General features: G+C 45.7%; 1 protein-coding gene across 1 annotated transcript; it reads right to left on the reverse strand.

The window, feature by feature from the left end:
- Positions 1-255: 255 nt before the first annotated feature.
- Positions 256-23,635, reverse strand: mxd1 (MAX dimerization protein 1). The gene is made up of 6 exons (XM_012879749.3): positions 22,679-23,635; positions 21,942-22,041; positions 12,876-12,905; positions 6,224-6,338; positions 5,553-5,709; positions 256-4,421 (listed from the first exon to the last, which is right to left on the reverse strand). The coding sequence occupies exons 1-6, from the start codon at positions 22,743-22,745 to the stop codon at positions 4,225-4,227; spliced, it is 666 nt and encodes a 221-aa protein (XP_012735203.1). The 5' UTR covers positions 22,746-23,635; the 3' UTR covers positions 256-4,224.
- Between the last annotated feature and the right edge of the window lie 1,512 nt (positions 23,636-25,147).

A 25,147-nucleotide genomic window follows, 5' to 3' on the forward strand; every position in this document is an offset into this window, starting at 1 on the left:
TAGATTTAAAACTCAAATGTGAAAGTCTATTCTGTTTTGGACTTTATGTTCATGGATACATTTTTAATGATCTTTATATTCCCGTTTCTACTGTACCTATCTGCCTGTATGGAGTGTTGTCACTCAGGAAAACCTTACGTCCTTCAGCAAGGTGAACTAGTGGGATGGGTTCCTTCATCAGAGCCTTTATTTATCCTTTTAACATCAGCACAGCTGAGGGTAATGCTATAAAAAAGACAGACAGAGACAGGCGGGTAAACAAGGGTTTCAAATAGTTTATTCTTTAGGATCACTGGTAAATATAAACTGCTGCTCCACAATTCAGTGTCAGAGGGCATTTTGTTTTTACCCAACATAAGTGATTTTTATTTAGAAGACAATATTCAAATTCTCCCATTTTTAAAAAGTGCAGAAAACATCCTATTACCCAGGAAACAGACATTGGGCCTTCCTGAAGAGAAAGGCGGCAGGTGTTGAAGATGTTCTTGGAGCTGTGACACGCCGCGTGTCTCTGAGTGTTTGCTGTGTGTGTAATGCACGATGAAAAGGAATGACCACCGTTTCTGGATCATACAAGCACTCACGCGTGTCTTTAACCTGTGTCGGGTTGCACTTTTGTTACCGTTTTAAGGCATGGTTAGCCACCATGGATGCAGGGAGAGCGTTTCCCTGAAGCTTAAACGACTGGTCTGACTGTAGGCTTTGTTCTTCGAGAGATTCAGCACCGGCTTCTTAAGGCAGATGCTGAGAGCACCGGCGCCGTCATGTTGGAGGGGGCGATGGAGGGGGGAGGGGGGGGGGGTTTCAGCGCCCAGTCACAGGCACCCTCAAATTCATCTTCGCCTACACATGCAAAATGCGAGGAAGGGATGGTGTTGTGCTTGCACATGAGTGCTGCAAATCAAGGGATGCAATCCAGAAAACACAGAGGTAGACTGGAAGAAAGCTCAAAGAGTGTGTCGGGGGGGGGGGGGGGGGGGTGACATGAGACTGACGAGAGGTTTTCATTTTAGTAGTAAACAGGAAACAGAATATGGCCAATGTTTCTAGGGCGCCCAACCTCTGCCACCCGGAAATAAAATTCTCTCTGAAGACAGTGACGAGGTCAACGCACCCACACACCAACAGATGGCGCTTCAGTGAACACACCTGCCCACTCGAACCTACTTTTAAGTCCCGTTTCCTGTGTGACCGTGGCTCCGCGCTTCCTCTCCGTTTCAAAAGGGCTTCAACATGACAAACATAAGTAGCATGCCACACGCACAGACCAAACAACCCTAACCTAGTTTTTTTTTTTATTTCTTTTTTTAGAGGTTTGTTTTTTGGAGTTTTTTTTATTTATTGGTGTACCATTTTAAGGCTTTAGCTGAGCTTTACAGGTAGAGCATGCACGAGCGGGGAGCTTCCATTGGCGCCACGCCGCTGCACTGCAGAGTCTCTGTACATTCAGGTATTTGGGAGCCCCTCCCCGCCCGTGACCAATCAGAACCACCGCTGAGGGCAGCTTAGGCCTCGCTGGGCGGCCATGTTGTCTGAGCGTTGTAGGCGCGGGGGCGATGCAAACAGCTGGGGGGGGGTTGGATCATCGCCTCCAAGAATTTGGCCACCAAATTTCTATCAATAGAGATGCACCGATCCATCAGCCAATTTCTCCTTTACCCTCTTGTGATTGGAGGATCGGATCAGATCAGGACCAATCTGCAATCGTTTTTTCGGTCTAAAAATGCATCAACTATCAGCATGTGATTTGGTGCACTATGTTCAGCTGAATTAAAATCTGATAAATATCAGGGTCAGTTCGCCCCATTGTCAACTGACAAATTGACAATGTGTGCTTAGCAAAGTGCTGGATACAGATCAATGCAGAACCATTTCTTTTTCATATCAGATCATGTTATGGGCTAAATTTCTGAAGAAGCAAACGCTAAAAAGATAAATCAATGCCTAATTAAGGAATGCTAAAAAGATTTTTAGACATTTGAATGTAAAATCGGTTGCTTTTAACCAATTAGCAGCCTAAAGCTTTAAATTACAGTTAAATAATGGCAGCTTTAATCCAGGTTTAAAAAGTCCACTAAGTAGGTACTATCTGTCCACGAGTTGACCCGTTAGTTACAAAATGTCCCACAGTAGAGGACGCCATTTTGGACCTATAGAGAAAATAAATAAAATAACCAATCAGGTATGAAACAAGCAAATCTGCAGAGGTGGGTGTAATGTACAGCACCCAGTTGGGGACAAATTGGGAAAATCTTGTATTTACTTTATTTTCTGTTGGATCTAAAAACTAATACTTCCATCAAATAGTCTGAAACTGGTTTCATGGTACAGTCCATAAAAAAATAAATAAATGGAAAGCAGCAGATCAAAGACAAGCAGAAATCAGCATCGGCCAAGAACCTCCTGATCGGTGCATCTCTTTCACTTTTAAACTTTTTAATAGATATTTTTCTAAGGTATTGAGATTTTTTTTTTTTGTTTGTTTGTTTTGTTCCATTTTCCCCCCACACCAATACGAGGATAGGACGGCTTTCAAACAAGAGAAAAAGAAAACGAACCACTAGGAAGTGGTGCTCTAGGAGCAACGTGCCAAATTCAACAGACACAAACGCCTCGAGGCACAAGAGACTCGTCTAAATATTCTAAGGATTGACTTTGCTGTGCAAACCAACTACGTTGTAGGAAACTCTCAGTAAAACACACAAAAATGAACATAAGCTATGACTAAATAGATTTTTTTTTATAGACATCTATATATTTAGGATATCTAATAAATACATTTGGAGATACATAGAACTCTTTCTGAGAACTATTTACATTAAAAGGTGTATATTTCTCCAGAAATAATAAATAGCTATGATGGCAAGGCAAGGGAATCTCTGTGGTTTCACCATTTTAGTGCTATTGAGAGGAGAAAACACAGAAAACTTTGGGCCTCCCACTAAAAACCCTGTCCTGACCCAAACTGACCTCTCCCCTTACAGATAACAAGTGTGAACGGCCGCTTTAACAACAACAACAACAACAACAATCTCTCAGTGTCACCCGCTCTCTGCTCTATATAGTGGAATGTGCTCGAGTCTCTGGACGGCTTTTCCTGTTAACAGCTGCTGAACGCGGCAGTGAAGGATCAGCGTACAACGATGTACTAGCACCTAGCAAAACATCCCGGCACCCGGCCTGGTGGCTGCTGCTGAGGGCCGTGGCGCCCGCTGCCGGGCCCGGACACGCCGTCCACACGTTACAGGGAGGGAGGGGGGGGGGGGGGGGGGAGCTGTAGAAACGCCACCGTCATCAGAGAGAGGCAGAACCTGTCCGACCCACTCCCACAAACCCCTTTCCCAATCTCACGCTGCAGCCTGGCTTGTCTGGTTTGCCCTTCTGGCTGTGAATGGCAGAGGTGGACGTGAAAGGAGCCTGCCTGCTAAAGCTTAGCTTCTACAGGTTGAATTGCTGCCGGCTCCGAGGGGTTAACGCCGCTCGCAGTCCAGTTTAGTGTCCACAGAGTCTGCCGACTGACATGTTTCACAAACATTCACTTCATCTGGGAGTATCGCTGCCGTAGCGGCACTGGGGGTACGGGTAGGGGGAGGGGGGTGTGGCCTTTAAAAGAGACAGTGTCTGAAAAAGATGACAGTTTTGTTTATAAAAGCAATTTCCAGTGCAAGGTACCATGCACTGATGGTTTACTGGTGAGCAGGGCAGAAAAAACCAGCCCCGTGTCACAAACGAGACGTCTTACGACTAGGAGGGATGGAAGTGTGTGTGTGTGTTCATGTATAATGTGTGTGTGTGTGTGTGTGTGTGTGTGTGCGACTGAAGAGAAGAATCTTCTAAGTGCTTCCCATGGCTCTTGAGGCATAGAAAAAGAGGCAGTGGGACATTGTGTGGTAACATTCTCTGGCTGAAAGTTGTGTTTCTGGAGGACGGACGGACGGACAGAAAGGGGGGCGGAGTGTCTTTAAAATCCCACTCGTTTGATTGGCACGGAGTGGAGCGGGCGGCGCCCTTAAGACTGACCGCTGATGACGAGCTGGATGTGCGCGGGGGTCTCAGAGCCGTTAGTCTGAATGGAAGCCAGAGCTGACTGCGGGAGAGGCGTCTGGCGCGGTCGGTCCTTAGAGGGGTCGGGGGTCGGGGGTCGGGGGAGGTCCGAGCAGGTACCAGTGGTGAGACGCTGACTGAGGGGAGGTGGGTGTTGGCTCGGTGGGTGATGCGGGCTGTTTATAGGCCGCAGGCCAGCTGCTTGGCCGTCTCCTGAGTGTCCAGCAGGCGCTGCAGGCTGGCGCTGGAGTAGCCCTCGTCGCTGCAGCTGCTACGCAGGCTGCCTCGCTCGTCCCCTGAGTCGCTCACGCTGCTGGTGCTCCACTCAAGGTCACCCAGCATGTAGTCGGTCCCCTCCACGTCCACGTCCAGGTCCTCTGCAGAACCCAGACAACACGGTTAGGACTTTAGAAATCAAAGCCTGCGGGAGAGCTAGAGAGAGAGAGAGTCAGAGGAAAAACAGAAAGGCTGAACAGGCAGAAGCAAAGCTGCTTTGTTATGTCTGTTTAAAGGACAATCTGGAAACATCTACACGATGATCTGCATCCTTTAGACCATTCACACAGAGACAGCGGCTTTAGTCAAGCTAACCCCGTTCATCACTAGCTGAAATGCTAAAGAGAGATTTTAACGTGAACTCTGAAATCTTTTTGTCTTTGTTTAAAACCATGCTCTGAATATATATGTGTAAAAAGAAAAGCATCCAGAATGCTCCTCATTAACTCGTTATCCTATAGCTCTGAACTTGGATGGGATGTAAATCCAGTCGGCAGGTCAAAGATCCAGAGAAGCAGCCACACAGCTCTCATCGACGCAGCTCTCCTCTGGCTGAGGACTCCTAGAAATGGTTTGTTTTCATTCACATCATCGTTTTTAGCAGGTTTTCTTTATGTGAACATACAGTATGATAACATACAAGTCAGATAAATATGAGGACCCAAGCACCTCCAGCACCTGGAGCTCAGTATATGAAGGCCTGTTTCACCTGAAGCATGTGACCATGTTTCTCCCCTCAGAACCGCCTCACATGTAGTCCATCACACAGACAGCTAGGGGCGGATTCCTCTGCAAAGACCCCAAAATATCTAACTTTCAGATCCACACAGTTTTTATTGTGTGACTAGGGTTCCCAAAAGGACGACTTATTCAAGCGGAGGATAACGGTTCTGGTTCTGATGCAGTCTCAGCTGGCAGGTAATGGGAAATGCGGCGCTGCTATGAAATACCAGGCTGACAGGATGTACCTGTGAGGCTGCAGCTCTGGATAGTTTCACTGAACAGCTGACTGGCAGGCTAGAGACCCGTTGTTAGGGTTTAGGTCAGGTATCTTCTGGAGGCATTCAGGATCTCTCTTCAGGCATTTCTATACACATTTAGATTTTACCTGTTCAAATAATAAAGCTTCACAGACCCCCTTCTTTCCCTTGCTCTGAAGGAGCAGTCTATCGGTAATGACTGGGTATTAAATGAATGATGGTGGACACACGTGGTCCTGAGTGGAAGCTCACCCTGGTCAGAGTCAGACTTGTCTGAGCGGGTAGAACCGGTGCTGTCCATGCGGGTCCTCTCCACTCCCAGCTGCTCCAGACGCCTCCGCAGGTGTCTCCGCTCCCGCTGTAGCTGCTCCAAGGTGTGCTGAGCTTTCCTGTCGCTCTCCTCTAGCCTCTGAACAGTGGGGGAGAGGAAACAGAGCCCGTTAGGAGCTGCTGATCCTGCCGGGAACGCATGCGTGTGTGGTGCTCCTCGCCGTACGGTACTCACCCTCACAGGTTTATCAGATTTGCTCACATTATAGTATCTGATTAGGATATCATGTGCTGGGCCCAACACAAAGTATTTTACAACTAAAGATCTGAAAAGTGTGGCATGCATTTGTATTCAGCCTCATTTATTCAGATGCTCCTGACTCAGATAATCTAGTTCAGCTAATGGCCTTCAGAAGTTACTCAATTAGTAGTTATAGTCCCCCTGTGTGTACTTTGTCCTCAGAATGACCCCGCTGTCCCGTTTCTGGCATCAGAGGTCAGTTAGAGAACAACCAGCATCACGAAGGGAACGGACTGGACATCCAGTCTGAGTTTGAGATGTTTAGAATGAAGGAAGCTGTATCCTCCTGCGAGCCACTGAATTCAATATGAGCCTGCTCCCACTACATGTCACGTTTCATACACGCGCGTACCTTTATATGTTCTTTGGCCTTCATCAGCAGGCTGAGGGTGGTGTGCCTGTTGGCGTCTGGTCCCAAAGGAACGAGAGATTTCAAGCGCTCTAAGCACAGCCGTAGGTGCGCCCGTCTGGAGAGAGAAAAAAGGAGAACAAAACTGGATCAAACTATCAAATTGTTTTGCTTCCCCCGCCCTCACAGAAACAGAGAAAAACATCAACCCCGTGGCGATTTAGCTAAGCGCACAGGAAGTACACATTTATCCAGCCGCATCCACGGCGAGCCCAGATCCATGTGGGTTGAGATATTCTTGGATTTCGCTGCTTTAAAAAACGCCGTGATCCATACAGCCGGCTACACTTTCGTGAAATCCGCCTCCTCCACAAACGTCGTGCTGCAGCCGATCGTGCATCTTACTCAGCGGCACACGCTGGACCCAACGATACGAGCCGACCTCCTTCCAGACAACCGGCGCTGTAACAACAGCTTCAGAGCGTCACGTTGGACAGGCAGCTTAGTAATAACCATCCCTACACTGCAATTACTCTTCTGTCTGTTGGTCACACATTACTAAAGCCCACGAAGCTCGGAACCACCCGGGGGGAGGATGGATCATTCATCGGTTTCATTGTGAATAAAAGGAGCGGAGCACGGTGGCAACACGTTGATTCGACAAGCGTGTCTTTATGAACGCGCTCCACAAGAGCCCAGCGAAAGCAGCACATTTGCTTACTTTGTTTAAAGATACGCTTTCAAAAGTTAAACCCGTTGGTGTCAGACTTATGAGCCGTTATGTGATCCAGTAGTGTGTGACGTAGTGAAGTATCCCTGCTGGGTAACAAGTAGCAGATGTTTGTCAGCCTGGCTTACTGTCTGTTTTTAACGCAGAACCTTTCGTTAAAGACCCAACTACGGGTGCATGTCAAGTCGGACAACGCAACGTTTGTCTGGCACTTCCTGCTCTGAGAACAATTAACAGACGAGGAGAACTTCCCATTTCCTGAAAGTCCTGCCGCTAAACTGACGAGGAAACAAGCCACAGGCCTGCCGCTGACGGTGAAGATGGGAGTTCAGCGCTACGGCACTCTCACGACGAAAAAAAAAAACAAGCTAAAACTGTCATTTATTCAGCGGAGGGGGAAATGATGCCGTCCTAAAAATACCAGATTATGCTAACTCCTCAAAGGCCCAATCAATAGCACGCCTAAAAGTTTTAGAATAAATGCAACTGAAGAATTCATTTATTAAGTCTTAGGAGGCTTTAATTACTAATCCATGACGTTCTGCGTCCCTGAACAATAAATATAATGTGACACAGAGGGCCCCGTTCTGTTAGCCACTGGCCACCAGGCTGGATGAGGGCCCATATTTATCTTGTCACCACACGCAGCGGGGAGGGCAGTAAAAACAGCTCACTGCTGGAGAACTGAGCAAGGAGTGGCAGGTCGGGGTCACCAAGTAACAACCATCAGACACCATCTACATGCCAACGGGCTGCTTGGGAGGCATGCCATTGCTACACACCGCTGGGACGTTAACTGGAACCGGGACTTTTGGTTGGACGAGGCTGAGGTTGAGGTTTTCCACGCCAACGCCGGGGAAATCCGCCTTCTGCCCACCGCTGAGCAACAGGGAGGTTCTGTGCTGCTGTGGGTCTGTTTCTTTTCCAAAGGCCCGGTGAGGAACTAATGATCAGGCCACTGACTAAACATACTTAAAAGGTTGGATTTTCCTCAAACTTCCCTGTGGGATTACGGTACTCTAATAAAAGTTATTCTGAGGCTTTATACACATCTTTACTAATGGTGTAGCTTTCTGTCCTCTGGCTGCTTGTCCCCTCTTTTTCCCCATGTAACCACTTCTGTCTGACTCCTTTAGGACCAGAGAAGGTGGAGTGATAGTAAAGGAAACCAGCAGGCAGATCAGTGCTGCAATCCTGAGATCATCTGACCCGATTGCTAACGTTAACCTCCTCGGTTTCCATTTCTCTTCACTGATGCGGTTCCTGCATTAAATCTCTCGGCCCTGGCAACAGCTAAAGTTTGGTGCCGTGGAGGTAAACTTGACCCCCCCTTCCCGTTACACAACACACACCTCCAGCCTCGTCAGCAGTGTGTACGTGTCTGACTGCTTGTGTGAGCCTGAGCGAGTGGGCCCGTGTACGTCAGCCTCCTCCTGACAGCGAGTGTCTAAAGGTTGCCTTTCGCTTCCCTCCCATCTGCAGCGGGCGGCCGCAGGCCGGCAGGAAGAGAGCGTCTGTGCCCGAGAGTTATTCAAATCGGACACAATGAGAGATCTACAACTGCTTTGAATGTGGGCAGAGGATGCATTTAATTATGCCCTCAGCCATGCAGTGCTGCGAGAAGCCTTTGCACAAACACACACAAAGCTGCCGTCCGCAGCTGAAAACAAGCGGCTATTTCTCAGCTGACTCAGTCCAAAGGGCGCCCAAAGTGCCATTACATAACACGGAAATGTCCCTGCCCAGGTTGTTCTGACATAAGGGATCAACAGGACAAGCTAATGTTTGCTAAACAACAGCAGGCTCATCCACCGGCGCAGGTCAGAGCCGGGCGACGTGGCCGCAGCGCTGCGTTTTTATCAGCAACGGGTTATTCGGGTTTAGTGTGTCAATAAGTGAAAATGTGTTGAGGAGCTGCGCCTCTCGGAGCCACTTCCAGGCTAAAAGCTGAAGCCCCCCCCCCCCCGCCCCCGCCCCCCGCCCCCCAGCCCTACCAGCTCCAGCTGTGTTGTCCCCCTGCAGCTGAAAATAGTTTTATTTTCTACTCTGAACAACATGCAGGTCAGCCGGAGCCCTCTGCCCCGACAGCAGTAAATCACCTCGCTGTCCTCGCTTTCACCCCCCCCCCCCTCCAAAGTGAGTGGCCACGGCCAGCGAGGGGAAGCTTGCGTGCGAATAGAAAATGTGCTGGCGATTGGAGTCGGGTTACGGTGAAGCAAACAGGCCTGCTCCGGCGTCTGCGTGCAGGCTGGTACGGAATAAGGCTGGGAAGAGGCGTTTGGGGATTTCTCTGAGCCGACGCTGCTGTACAGGGAGGCGTCTCCGCCTGCCCTACTACCATGGCTGTCCAACCAACTAATTCATAGCTCGGGATTTCTGGTTATCGACAGGAAGTAGATACAAGGTTCAGAAAGTTCTCACCAGGGCATGGTTTTAATTTGCTGTTGGAAGCCATTTGTGTAAGGCCAAACCGTCCTGAAGAGACGCAGCGCCGAGGAGCTCCATCCTCCCCAGAGGAAACCTTAGCGTAGGTCCTTCAGCCTATCATCTGACCTGCTGCTCTGGATCAACTGTCCCTCTCAGATTTCGGTTCATATAGATGTCAAGAACCGTCCAGAGCGCAGTCTTCCATCACTAAAGACTACAGTTGTTCTCTCAACCAGACGAGAAATAAGTGGAAAAAGTCCAAACTAGTTCCCTGAATCCATAGTGCAACTAAAAGAGGAAGCGGGAGTTTTGACTGGTCTAATTCAGACGTCCCAGCTCTAACCCTGCAGTCACTTTAACATCCAACCACTGCCCAGTCCAATCTACCAGAAAGGATTAAACTGCTCTACCAATGTCAGCTTTAGCGAGCTTAAGATGCCGGTTTCCCCGATCGCTGGCTTCCCACTCTGCAGCCGGAGAAGAGACCTTCCAGGTACCGAGCTGAAGAATCGGACCCCAACTCCAGCGTCAACGCTAAAAGGTGCGTGAAGTCATTTTACGGTAACCTTGAGTTCGTCGGTTGAATGACAGACCAACAGCGTTTTGCCTTTCACAAAGCCAAGCAGAGGAGTCCAAGTCAGGACTGATATCGCCATCTCCTTCATCCAATGCAGGCCATCCAGTCTGCACCGCTGTAGGCTAGGAATGTACATCCGAGTTTAGGTTCTGCTCTTAGAATGAAATACATTTTATTTGGCCTTCTAGCATCCCTTAATCCTCAGGTTCACCCTGCCCACTCCTTCCCCATGTATGACCCGCTAAATCTGCTTTTCTCCTCCTCCCTTTGAGTCGGATTCTTTATTAATACTTGGAAACCCTGCATTCACTATTAAAAGCTTCGCTGCCACGGAGCAAGGTTCATCACGGAGGACCGTGTAATGAGTGACCCATTTCTGAATGAACACAGAGGCAAGTGCATTTGCTCGGTAATCAGGTGGAGTCTTTGCAATGGTGCAGCAAAGCCTAACAGAGAGACAACGTCGGAGCCTTCTTTCCTTTTTTTCCCCTGAAAGAAGTGAAAACTTTCAGGCTTTGGTCAGAGGGACTCCTGTGTGGTCGTCACTGGGAAACGACCACTAAGGTGAACACATCGGCGCGAGCCTTTAATAGCCCGCGGTCTGTCAATGGCGTCGGCTATTAAATAAGGGCGTCCTTTCCACGGAAAACATGTGCATGCAGCACATCACCTGTCAGAGCTGCTGTCTGTAGCGCACACACTGGCTCGCTTTCACTCCTCATTACATGAGATAAAGACTATAAATAGGACCGGAGTCCTAGACGGGTCTAAGTCTGGCCTCGAGTCTTTAATGACCGAGTTCAAGGCGAGCCTGAAGCCTTTCTGCGATTCCAGCGCGACACGAGTCCAAGTCTGAAAACCGAGTCACGTCCCTGCCACCAGGCGGCATATCAGCCACAAGATGATATTGCTGCGTGGAATAACTCATGGGTTAAATGTGGATGGAGAGGGAACGCTTTTATGGTTGCATGTTTTTATGGAATGTGATTTTTCTGTCAAGTGATCTGGTCACCTTAGTTGGTTGTTTTAAAGCGCTACATAAATCAGGCAATCAAAAGCAGGTCTTCGCTGAGCCATGGCTTTATCTATGAGAGTCCAGTACTGAAGCTGCAAACATCCCTCTGACTTCCTGGATCAAATATGTTAAAAGTATAGTTTCTGTTTCAATGGTATTTTTATTACTACGAAAGTCTACAATAGAGACGGCCACTTTGTTCTGGGTGAAGAACCTGGGGGAGTGAAACAGAGTACGGTTAAGTCGTACCCAAAGAGTTTTGCGTAATTTCAAGAGCTACATAGCGATCCACTGATAAAACTGTATTATTTTTGTCAATTTGTTTTTTTTTGCATTTAAGCAAGATTAAATCCAAAAGCAGAGGCGATACCTAGTCAGCTGATAAGACACAGACACTCATCTCATCGGGAGTCCAGAGCGAACAAATGATGGCTCAGTTAGCTTCAGCCTACTGAAGCACTGAGCCAAAGGCGTTACTATATCCACCAATCCTGGTTTAGACAGGGCTGTTTCAGTAAGAGCGCACATACTGGGAGTTCTTGTTCAGGTCAGCACCTGATGTGGCGTTTTATTAACACCTGAGGGTTGGATTACGAAACGCCTCCCCCCACCTGAGGGGCTTTTCCCCAGCAAACTGTACACTTCACCCTTTTATCAAGAGCAAACCGGAAACATAGCAACTACAAAACTTTACAAATGCGGCTTTACTTCACACTTTGAATAAACATTTATCAAACATTTTTGTTAAATGCGAGTGTTGATGTGAAGCACACGGGCTCTAAAACTCGAATGAATGTTACAGGGCCTTTCAGAAGGATCTACACCCATCCTGTCACAGTACAAGCACACAAATCTACGCTTTTATTGTGACTTTATGTGAAGCTAAAAAGAAATTTTTATGACTAAAAAAAGAAATCTGAAAAGTGTGGTATGCATTTTTGTTGAGCTCTGAGTAAATACGTTTTTAGGATCGCCTTCCTCTGCACTTCTTTCGGGGCAAGCCTCGACCGGCTTTATAGATCTAGAGACAAAAACGTTCTTTACAATAGAGCTGCAGCTCAGTCAGATTGTATGGAGATTATATTTGAATATCAAATTTCAAGTCTTACCACAGATTGCCCTCTGGATTCAGACTGGGCCCGTTCAGAGGCATAAAAATGATCGGATGAAAACCTTTCTACAGCAGATCTGGCTCTACGTTTACAGCGGTTATTCTTCTGGGAGGTGAATCCCTCTAACAAATCGTTTAGCATAGCTGTTGTGTATCTAGCTCTATACATAAACTCTTCCCTGTCCCTACAGACAAAAAGCAGCCCCGCAGCTTTATGCTGCCACCACCGTGTTTGACCGTGGCGGAGGCCTTCACAGAACAGCTGGATTATACTGACATAATGTCCCAACCAGACGGGATCTAATTACTAATGAGGCGACCTCTGAGGGCTACTGGTCCTACATTTTATTCAGAGGTAATAGAGTAAAGGCGACTGAATACAAATTAATTTATTTTCGGAATGGGGTCAAATGTTAAAACGTTCAAGGGCCTGAAGGTGGTGTACGAAATACTGTTCAGCTCTGCAGCAAAGACCTTTAAAAGCTCCTAATGTGCGTTTTTCCCATACTGAGACTAACATAGCAGTGAGCTTTCTTTGATAAGGAGGCCAAGACGGTGCGATAAAAATCACGCTAGAGGGCTTTTCGTGAAATGACACCTGAACACACCAGCGGCGTAGGATTAACCCCGTAATGAGGAAGTGTTTTCCCAGGTACCGTAAGTGACAGAATGCATTAGGGGGATTTGGGCGCCATGTGACGACGCTCCACCACGCACTAATTCAGGAGCAGCAGAGACATGCAAACACACACGCACACACGCACACACGCACAGATATGAAGACTTATCACTTACCTGTTCTTTTCCATCTCATTGTGTGTAGACCTGCAGGGGTGGACGAGACAAAAAGAAGAATGAGTGAGAGAAATCAAAGATAATTACAGAGCCAGCGATTCCACGGGCTGTGTGATCCCTCCTGCATGCCCCATGATCTCTGCAGTCCAGGACCTAACCGTGGAGGAGTGAGCGCCGCAGAAAGGGCTGCGTGGGAGAGCGCCCGTTGTCAACAAAGCTAACAAAAAGAGATTCCAGGAGAGACGAAGAAAAAGCTGCCTATTCTGATGCCCGAGTCTGAACAACAGAAGGGTTTCTATTTTCCCCCCTTTAAGGCCTTTTCATACAGAATGTATTCATTTGGGTTTTAAACAAAAGAGCAGCAAGCTTAACGATGCACCAAAGACACACTGGGAAAGTTAATATGAGCCTGGCTGGTGATGTTTTTGGGAGATGCAGCAGTTGTCCTGTAATCATGGCAGAGACTTTAAAATGCTCTTAATGGAACGTATCGACCAGACTGTGAGGTTTTTATAAGCGCGTGGCTCAAGGTGATTGCTGATGGGCTTTGATGATGAAATTTGGTCATTCTAGTCGGCGCTGGTTCTCTTCTCAAACCCCTTCCCTGTGTTTAATCGGAGCCAGGTGGGTCGGAAATCCACGCAGCTGCATGTGGATGTGGAAACCTGTTTTGGAGGAATGCGGATTTGTGATGACTTAATGAAGACTCACAACAAAACAGTAAAAAAAAACAAAAAAAAAACATAAAAAGTGATCCTGACATGTAGATATAACAAGTTATATCTAAAGGGAGTTTGATTAGTTTTACAGAACGGTGTGGCCAGCAGCCTTATTCTAGTTTTAAATAAGTGGGAACTCTTTTTAGGGGCAACCTTTAGATACTGATCCAAAGACAACCTGAGTGATGGAGACCAAAAGTGAAGGCTGGTGTAGATGCCACTAAGCCCGTTCACGTTGCCAGATCCTCCGGCGTACATGTTGTCCTGATCAGTGTGGGGGTGGGGTGAAGCAGAGCAGAGGTAAAATGAGAGATGGAGGTGTGCTGATGGCCAGCGTGGCTTCTGCATTGCAGTGTTGCACACGCTCACAATCACACACTCAGATGCAACCAGAGAAGATGCAGAATTTGGGGGGGGGGGGGGAAATCTGTCCTGGTAAATGGGAGTCAACGGTGGAGAGAAACAGCGAGTTAAGATCCTCCACCTCCACCTGACCCCTGATCTCCCGGTCCCACCACGTCGCCCAAAATAACCACTGCATTTTCAGCAGTGCTAGACCCCACGCCGTCGCTGGCACGCTGATGCTGAGGCAGGATCTCAATAACATTTTACAACTTTCTGTTGGGAATGCAGTTGATTCCTACTCCTAAAGCGATGCTTTGTTTTGCAACAGGGGATGATGTTTAAGGCCTGTAAGTGAAGCCTGTTCTCCTGATGTGGCACAGAGCTGTTTGTGAGGGCATCATCATGTTTCAGGCAGCCACTCAGGGTGCTCTGTTTCTGGCCGGCCCCCCCCCTTCAGCCAGTGTACATTCCTGTGCAGGGCAGACAGCCACGGGTGACATAACAGATCTGGCAGTGAAAGGATCCTACATATTCAGGCTTGATTTTTGGCTCTGAAAGATGCTACCCCCCCTGCCTCGGTCCTGTGTTGTTTTGGCCCTCCACACGTAGCAACCGCTGCACTATGGCATATTCGACATGACGTCATCCTGCATAAGCATTCGGGTCTCAGGTGTTTGCAAATACTTTGTTCCAGATCACAGAACAACTTAATACAAACTTTTAGCTAGACTCTTACCGAACAGTTTCAGCTTCCTGTTCAGTTAGCTGTCACTGTGCTAGGCAAGAGCCAGCTATATACATTTATATTATAACTCACTAAACAACAAAAAGATGCACAGAGTAATATGATGATATTCTGACCAGCCCTGGCTGGTGATTGTTGAACGGATGAACGGAAACTAAAAATCAGATCTTTTTCTGACCAGTGAATGCACCAGTGTTTGCAGGTTACGCTGATGACACGCTCTTTAGTGGGGAAGTTGTGCTGTTCCATCGTTTCCATTCATCAAGGGACATGCAGGATTAGGTAATACTGGCAACCTTTTGGAGATCTCACAACAAACAAGCGGGATGTTCAGTGCTCGCCACCGTAAGTTAAAGAAAGCGAAACAGCAAGTGCTGGTGAGCAGCATTTGAATCTCTCTGTAAATATAAGAACTCTCCAAGGAATCATTTCTTCTGTAAAGCTAACCACGTTTATCGCTCTGAACAAGCTCACCATTATTTTACGATGCTAAAGACAGTTATCCAAGGCAATTTGTCTGTGTTTATAAATAATAATAAAATTACTGACTGCTTCCTCCCACAGTCACACAGTGTGACATCACCTTTTGTCCTAATATAAAAAAAGTTCTTAAAGCTACTCTAAAGTCACACTAACGAAATTATTGATTTAACAATTTTAACAGTAAATCAAAGCTTTTTTTCCACTAAAATAATCAGACAAATTGCGTATTTACTTTGTAACGATCTTGTAGAAAACAATTATTTTTAAATATTTGTACTGTAACATGGGTAAAGAAGATATGATTTATTTATTTTCAGTTGGGTTTATTTTTTTAGATATTGGTCCCATAACCTTGAAAATATGAATTTTATTTGCTTCTATTTACAGTTATTAAAGTCAGATCAGAACCAGCTAATATCTAAATAAGCCGATCACGGATTGACCAATAGTCATTGAGAATTGACCATAAAAATATCTGATTGGTGCATCACTAATAAAAACGTTCAAAAGCTTTTTTAAGTCCAATCTGAGCATTGCAATGTTGCAATATCAGTTAATTTGGTAGTCACCTAAAGCTTACGCTGTAATACCGATTCACTCAGCTAACTAAGGCTAAAGCAAAGCTAAAAGCTAAAGTTAGTTTCCAGTTCATGCTCAAAAGGCCACTATCTCTCCACTAATTTACCACATTTAAAGCTTAAAACCAACCGAAAACATTAACCTACATCACAGTCATCAAGACTGAATCACTTTAAGACAACACATATGGTTAATAGCTATTCAAGATGCATGGAAATATAGGTCCCATTAAATAAAGCCAGGCTTGTTAATTATTACTTCTAAACGATCTTCTGAGCAAATCTTAATTTCAGAAAATCTATACACAACTAGATAAGTGAGCCAATATCTGACTTGCTATACTTCATAATACAAGAAGAGGAACAAAACAAACTGAAAGAGAAGCTGAAGCCTAACTGGGTCAAAGTAATTCTGCTAATTAAGACAAGACTGCAGCGGTTACAGGTAATTTATGGCTTCCAGCAATACAGCCCTCAGCATTAGGTGACTGGAGGAAGTCAGCAACAAATAACGACCTAATAATCTAAATAAAATAACACCTATAATACCCATTGATACAGCGACCACGGCACCAAATCCTGTTGCTGATTTTTATGTTTATGATCATTTTACTAAGACCCCAAATGAACGTCTTTCAACTGATCAGGCTAAAGAGGAAAGAACAGAAAACACGAAATGATTGCAAAATAATCCGCCTGCTGATCCGATTCCTGGCTCAGCGTACAACGAGACCGTCCTTCTGTCAACAGCATCATGCCAAACAGCTACAACACTCAGCGATGACGAGCTCTACGAGGCTCTGTTTGCCCGTACGACGAGAACGGCATGAGCGCTATGGTGTTTGGTTGTAACACGTATGAATCTGGATGTAGGGTGGGGGTGGTGGACTCTGAGTGTGCAATGGAGGTCCACAGACAGCCAAAAGTGAGAGAACAAGGATCGAGACGACTGAGGAAAAAAGAAATATCAAAGAGGGAGAGAAAAGGGAATGAGGGCCTACCCCTACAGGCGACACACATGCGTGTGTACCGAGCAGAAACAGAGTGATTCCCCTCCCCCATTATTCACACATCTATGCATCATAAAACTGGGAGGGCATCACATGAGGATCCAGGGTTGATTCCAGTTCTAAGAAACATGACTGACTGCCCCACACTTTAACATTTGGCAGCGGCACTGAAACGAAGGACAAAACAGCAACATGCACGAACCTCTTTCCGCCACATTAATCTGCCATTTTCCTCTGATCCCTTTTTCATTCAGCACTAGCGTGGGTCTTCCTAATATGGGATAATCATCTCTGCTGTGCAGAATCTCTGTTTAGTAACAACCGCGGCTCCGAGGCCTTTGAAAGCATTAAGCCCTGAACAAGTGGTCAGAGTTGACAGGAAAGTCACGCCAAAACACCAGAAACTGGTCTGTCAGCAACAATGAAAAGGAAGCGGAAATTTAGGAGGATAAAGCTTCGCTGGAAACGAAGACAAAACCTGCAACTAATCCCGTGTTTTATGTTTGATGTGTCCAAAAGGCAGCCCTGCAGAACACGTTCACACATGTTCGCACTCTTACACGGCTTGTGTGTCTTTTGAATCTGGTGGGAGTGGAAGAACAAATGTCTCCTGTCATATTTTACCAAACGCAGACTCCTATAGGTGATACAACACATCTTCTTTGTGCTTCTTAATGCTTTTATGGTTGGTAAATCAGTGCACTGCGACACTTTTAAACACCTGCCAGAGTTTAAATAAGCTGCTATAAATCTTGCATCTTTCCGGAACAGAGACAAAAAGAACGGCCATTTGTTGAGTTTATCAAAACGTCGGCCTCTTCAATCCTCAGGCCTTAAGTAAGAGCAATTTGTATCCTACACCAAGACAGGCTCCGGCAGCAAACGCTGATATGCAATCATGGAATGCAGAAACCATCGTATCTCTGCAGAGCACAATAGAGCGGTACTGCATGTACCGGCCAGAACGGCTCAACATGTATGGGGCGAAGAGAGCCGGTAAAGTCTCTCTTTGTTCAGTTCTCTATCTATGCATCTATGACAGCTCATTCTAACCAAGAGCTGCTGAGATTCTCTTCGTACGATAACCTGAGATGCAGCAGCCAACAGATCGGAATCAGCCACGTTTCATCCTGATGATCGGCAGGTCAGGTCAAGAAAAATATGATTGTTTTGGCCATTTATCAAAAGGCATCAAAACTAAGTCCTCCCTCCATTATTAGTTGGCAACTGCATCAACCAACAGCAAATATTGTAATGTTTTTTTTTTTGTTTCATTGAAATCAGATAATGATTACTTACATACATAATCTTGCAATTTCTTGCCATCTTCTGGATTACTGTCTCTATCAAAGAACCTGCAGCACATTGACTACTTTTAAAGGCGACACAGCCTTTAAAAGATACACTGGAAACTGCTTTAAGCCAAAAAGGCCAAATTGGTCAATCTGTAATGATAAGATGGATTAAAAATAAACTATTACGGTATTTACTGGAAATAGTTCCAAACAACCAAATTTGTAGGAGCTTCCTTCCCCCCAATCAGCGGGGGAGGGGCAGTGCTGAATCCCTCTGAGGTCTACACTGGCAGAGAACAATTGTGTCCCGCCAGCATTCTGATGTCTTTTTTGTAAAAAAAAAAAGATTTGAACCGTATGAACTGTGTAACGTCTTTCTCATGCTGGTCACAGCAAGTTCATCATAGCTCCTCATGGCAAACGTGAAGATGGCGTAGGCTGAAGGAGATCGCCGACACCTGGAAACGGAGTAGCGGGACGATGGTCAAGACCATACAGAGGTTTAACAGGATAGGTTCCAGCCATGGTTGACCGAAGAAGCTGAGTGCATATGCTCAACATATCCAGATGTTTTCTTTTGCAAATACACTGCATGACTGCTGTGGGGGGCTGCAGTTCATTGAAAGAACCATAAATGCCGACATAGACTGTGACCTACTGAGGTAGAGTATAATCCCCTCCGGTGGGAAACTGGGCTGTAGGACGGTATTGCACCAAAAAGATGGCCACTGCCTTGCTAAAGAGACTGAGGGTAAAGGTCCTGGACTGGCCAAGCACGCCTCCAGACCAGAACACTATGGAGTGCCTGTGTCTCCAACATCTAGCAGCTTTGTGGTGTGATCATGGAGGAGAGGAGGATGACTCCGGTGGAAACCTGTGAAGCTCTAGTGAAGACCATAATCAAGAGGCTTAAGGCGGCGCAGGAAAATAATGGTGGCCAAACAAAAGATTGGCAATTTGGAGCTTTTCATTTAGGGCTGTACTCACTTTCTGTTGCCAGTGGTTTAGACATTAATGGCTGTATGCTGACTTATTGTGAGGAGACAGCCAAATGAGACCGTTATACAAGCTGTACACCGACTACTTTGTACTGTATAATGAAATATACACAGAAATGTGAGGGGTGTACTCACTGTGGTGAGATCCTGTATCTGTGGTAATTTGATGGCAGACTAATGTTTTTTACCAGCACACAAACTGCTATATTATTATTATTATTATTGAGTTGTTTGGATTTCAGCTTTCTATCAGCCAGTTCATAGTAAGATTTATTTAGGAAACAAACCCCTTTCTTGAAAACAAAGATACCAAGTGAGCCATTTGCTGCAGGTAAGACCTTGACAGGACATAACCCATCAACAGAAACCAGCAGCAACAAAAAATCTGACCTGCCCTTAAGGGCCTTAATGATCTGTAACGTTCTCGTTTGCCCAAGACTTCCACATTATTCAAGACCTCAGTCCAACACAGCTTTGTTCCTTTCTTTCGTCATACTTTTGTGTATAAAACACTTAAAGTCGACTCACCTCTTCACTTAGTTCATACCTCCATCTCATAACCACACATTACCATTTCATCTCCTCCTGCTTTTATTTCATACTCATGTTGCTAAACTATTTTGGTTTTGATTCCAGCTAGAGCCGGATGAATGCTGCCAAATGTGACTAATAATCCCTGAGCAGACCGAAACAACTCACTCTTAGTGACCTCCTGCTACAGATATTTCTTAATTGAGTCATAAAGACATACTTCCATACAGCGGAGTGAGCGGCATATAGTAATTTGCTTTAGCGTGGAGGTTGTCTAAGCGAGCACTAATTGTCCCTGAAGTCTGAACTGATGGACGGTCGGTACGCAACATTTCACCCATGGCTTCCTTGTGTTGGGAACACAACGACGTGAAGCGGTGGTAACGCTTGTATAACAGAACCCGCAGGAACACAAAAACATGAACTCTCTTTAAAAACGAAATTCACCAAAAAAAATAAATAAATAAATAAAAAATGCCCATATTGGCACAATCCCCACCGCTGTTCTCAAACATACACAGCCAGCGGTTCGGGCCTGTCTCGTACGTTACGAGGCTCAGCGGGTAAAGAACAATCTGCACGTCTCCTTGGAAAGGATCGTGAAACCGAACCAAACTTCAGAGACACATCTCAGACACAGCTATGTGTGCCACAGACGCAAGCCGCGAAGTTTCCGATCGGACTTGATGTAAAACACCGACTGCATCAGCACCCAAGGAGGTGACATTTAAGCCAGGGGAGGCCTCCTCCCCAAAATGTCTCCCGTAGTCACCTTGACTGACCCACTGCGTCTCGGCGAGTAGCTGCTGGTTTTAAAGCCAGGCTGATGTTTGCTGCCGTCAGTCACCGTTTGACATAACACACAGCAAAGACTAAAATTACTCCGTCGTCGAACTCAGGCGGCCATTATTGCCGGGGAATAGAGGCCTTAATCCTACATGCACCAGGGAAACACTAAGCAGGGACGTCACAAGAAGAGAAAAAAAAAAGAAAAGAAAGAACAAAACAAAGTGCTGACTATAGTCTGCGGCTGCAGACTTCAACTGTGAGGACGCTTGAGTTTCACAGCAGTTCCGCCGTGGAGGCAGGAACTGAGACCAAAACAAATGGCTTGAGAAATTACGCTCAGGTCTCAAGCAGACGACAGGAAGGCAACCCAACATAAATGACGACGTAAATCTAAGAAAAACATGACGCCCCTCGCCAAAATGTTCTGTTGTTTGCGACCATTTTATTAGGAAATGTTGTTGTTTTCCCAACCATCGTCGAGATGAAGCATGAAATTCACCGTACATAAGATGAAAGCAATATTATTATAATAATATGTATACAAGGGATGTTTCAACCATTTCCTGAATCTCAGAAGGATCTGACACTTTTAAAAGCCTAATTTGATCAGAGCAAAAGGCCCCTCCTGGTGAGCTGTTTTTCCTTAAACGACTAGGCAAAAATTGAGCTGTATGGAGTTTTAAAGTGGAAGACTGGAACCTGTCTTAGAAGTTTAAACATAAACCTGTCTTAGCCATGATTGATAAGCAATTAAAAAAGAAAATCAAAACAAGAAATACTGGAATATCCTTGGCTAGAACTCAAAACCTCTCATTTATCAGCATAGTATCTCTTCCTGATGAGCAAAGCAACCACAAAACTTTTTGTGCATATTAACTATGTGCTTTTGTTGCTACAGGATTACCGTAATGACTTTTTTATTTTTAGAAATACAAATTAAACGCATATGAATCACATTTTGTCACCGCTGCTTCAGCGCTTCTCTCTCTCTCTCTTTAACCAGCACACCCTGCAGTTTAGCGTACCTTCCAGGTAGCTAGCCGGTACCTGGAATGCACTGTGCTGTAGCATTTATGGGCCAAAAAAGAAATAAATGGATTCATCTGCATAAAAAAACATACATTTTAATATTGCTATTCATTATTTGTGTGACAATTGTAACAGTGTTTATTAGGAATTTGTTACTTTGGCATGAAAATGTGCAAAAACATTTCGGAGACTGCATCTACTCTTGTTGTCTTCCCACTTTAACATTCCTTGCAGAGAAGAGTTACCTGACCAGATGACAAATGATCCGTAGCTGCACCAAATTAGATTTACTTAAACTGACTTCACTGCAGAGCATAATGGCCAGGCTGGGTCAGACAACACAATTTACCCACTTCCCATATATGGGCATGACAGGAACTGTGTTCTTACCATACTTTCTTTTTTTTTTGTACTGGAGGCACATCTATGCCATTTGTTGTTCCCAGGATGCAACCCAGAGTTTCTCAGAGTATCAGAGTGCAACAAAACCCAGTGCCCACTGGTTTATGCAAAAAAAGAAGAAGAAAAGCTGAACAGCTTTTACCTGCTACTTGTGTTTTTCTTGCTCTTGTTTTTCCTTTTCAAGCTTTCCCTCTCCCGGCTGCTGATGAAGGGTGGCATGGAGGCATAGCCATGTTCAGCTTCTGCAGGCAAGACAAACACAGTGGTCACATGTCCTGCAAGCTGCGTGGCCACACTTAGACCATCTCAGGTGCAATGTTTCTACGCTGTGGTGCATGCATGCCATCCAGGTATCTCATGCAGTATCTCGATACAGTCCCCCCCCCCCCCCTCCACCTTGAACAATGATGTCATCCTGAACGACAATAAACCCCACTAGCTAACCACAACAGAAGGAAAGGAGGGGCCTTCACTGAAACATTGTGTTCCTGCACATCTCAGCGCTTCTGCACTACATGCATCCATTCCCTCTTCGTCCAAATTGCACGACTGTCTTTGCACCGTGCATTTAAAACCCCAGAAGTATACATTAGGATTAAGACATTGTTATCATTAGCACGAAGATCAGCAACCCACTGGGTGAAGTACACGCTGTTCAAACTCCCAACACCATAATAACAACACTGGATGCGAAGTCCGATTACTTGTTGCAAAATGAAGAGGGGCTGCAATCGCATTTAAGGAAACTATGTTTAAAGAAATCGTGTCCATAAATTCTAGCCGCTGGAGGAAGGGCTGCCATTGTAAGTTGTCTTGGAGGAAAAAAACAACAACAACAACAACAAAAACAAAGGAAGAACGACAGCATGCACACTTTACCTCTTTCCCTGCGATCGAGGTACTCCGCTGCTTCAATCAACATCTGCACCATTCCGATCGCCGCCATTTTCAACAATAACACTAATATCAAAACAATCCGAAGAGGGATTCCGTATATGTGTCCAACCTGCTTCGGGTCCTTCCCCGGATTCTCCTTTCAACACTCTGCTTTGGCTGTTCTGTCAGCTTTTACTTTAAAAGGCGAGGAGGGGACGTTTTTAGAGTCCCAGGGTATAGCACTGGGGATATTTACAAGTTAAAGGTCCAGCAGCAAAAAAAGAAAAAAGAAAAGAAAAAAAACACACCAGTCAGTCAAATACCGAAACTGCTCTATTCCTTGAGCTCTCGGATGGTGATTTAAAGGGCTTGGTGGGAGCTAGCTGCCGCTGGCTAACACATACAGACTGCTAAACACTCCTTTAAAGCCGATTTTCGGACTAAATACAGTTGTTGAATGTTGATAGGTCTTCGAAGAAAATTCAGCTTTTGGATAAGATACGAAAGAAATTCGTTCCTGGCGAATAAGATGTTTGAAGAGTGCAGGTTTGGTTTGGAGGAATTACAAAAAAAGTTGGCTAACGTTAGCAAGAAAATGTCAAAATGCCAAATTAACGACGGAAAGTTCTTGCTATCTCGGACGTATTTGGGAAGCGTCAGCCAAAGGAAGAAAACAGAAAAACGTTAGCTTGAAGCTGCCAGATATAAAAATGCTGTTAAAAAAAGAGGAACTGATAGTGTTTTAAGTTCAGGCAGCGTTCCTGGTTCAAGCTTTTGGGCTGGCTGGTTCTGTGCTAGTTTGCTGCTAATGGAGCCGCAGAAACGTCTCGTTGGATGCGGAAGAACCGGATGACATGGAACAGCGACTGTTTGTCAAAGTGCTTCCAAAATAGTGCCTTGTTAATGTGGACAACAGCTACCTACTGTACAGTAACACAAAGCCACTGTGTGCTCTAACGCGATTGGATGCCGAGCATAGCAACTCGATCTCCTATTGGTCATCTCAGCCATCAATTCGTCAAAAACGATTGGGCACGTAGTGTTACTGGGGCTCTGATTCAGCCATTTTGGGTCTAAATCCCTTTTAGTTTGAAGCAACGTGCAGAGCCGAAATGGACACAGTTTCCTGCGAACACAAGGGCGTGCTGTGATTGGCTCGTTTCTGCCAGCCTTATTAGCCATTGGTTTCGACTCCCGAAAGCGAAAAGCAAAAACGACAACACCCTTTTATGAGTAGCCACGCCTCTTGTGCCATGCTGTTTAGCGTTGTACGGCAATGATTGGCTCCCGTGGTGTTGTTGGCTTTATTTTGTTGATCGCGATTGGTTGGGTTTTATACTCACCCAGGATGGGCACGTACGGTAACAGTCAGCCGGAGGTAGGAGCTGTAAAGATGCAGCATGGGAGGAAACTTACTCTTAAATGGAGAGTAGAAGCGTTTTTGCAACGGATTTAGGACAGAGACAACCTGTTGATCCAGCATGGAGCTAAATTGGGACCATATGGTTTTGGTGTGGAGCTGGCCCCAATTTAGCTCCATAATATTGGTTTATTCCGTCATTGACGGTGTCTTGCCAAACAGGATGGTGATAAGGTTCGTTAGATTTGCTGATTTTCTTTGGCAGAATTTTGCTTAATAATAACTATAATTTGTAGCATCAAAACAAACCTGTTCTGTTTATTTCACGTGGTAGAAGTGGGCACCCGCCGCTCTTGCCTAGTGGACTGAGCGTCACAAAAGTGCGTCGGCTGTTGCGCCGTTCCACAAATGGGACGTACCCACGCTCATATACATTGCCCACGCTCCTCAAATGGCGCTTCCGCGCAAGCGCAAACTGTTGTTCAGAATCAAAATAAGAAAATCTTACAGATCATGGAAGCAAACGGGTCTTTTTAGAGAAATATAATTTGAGACAGACCCGAGACATCACAAGGCAGATTTTACATTGTGGAGGAACAAAAGAAGGACTTGTCTACGACCAGATCAAATGACAAGCATGACATTAATTCGCAACGCCACATTACTGCACCGGTGAAAGAACTAAAGCATGTCTGCTACCAAAACATCTGCTCCACAGTCTACGTCCAGCTATTTCTCATTTTAGAGAATTTGATCAAAATGGTGCATTTTCAATAAAGGAAGATGAAGCACTGGGGAAAATATCCAACGTCCTAGGTTGCTAGTCAGTTTTATGACTTGGTGGTGTGATTGATGCGGAGAGAGAAAGGCCCCAAGTGGCGGTTTGTTACCTCCCAAAAATGACCCACATGTGTATGAAATCATGCGTCTTTGGCACCGATGGTCCTGGCTTGAGGAACTGACTTCTGCTTGTATGAATTACAGAAGTGACACTGGTTACATACTGTGAGTTTTACCTTATGAAAGCCCTTGACATGTCACTGATGCTCGGTACACTCTGTAACCTGGTGGGCCAACCTGGTGCAGACGTCCACAGCAGGCTGGGTTTCATT

The sequence above is a fragment of the Fundulus heteroclitus genome, chromosome 12, assembly GCF_011125445.2.
Source record: "Fundulus heteroclitus isolate FHET01 chromosome 12, MU-UCD_Fhet_4.1, whole genome shotgun sequence".
Taxonomy (NCBI): domain Eukaryota; kingdom Metazoa; phylum Chordata; class Actinopteri; order Cyprinodontiformes; family Fundulidae; genus Fundulus; species Fundulus heteroclitus.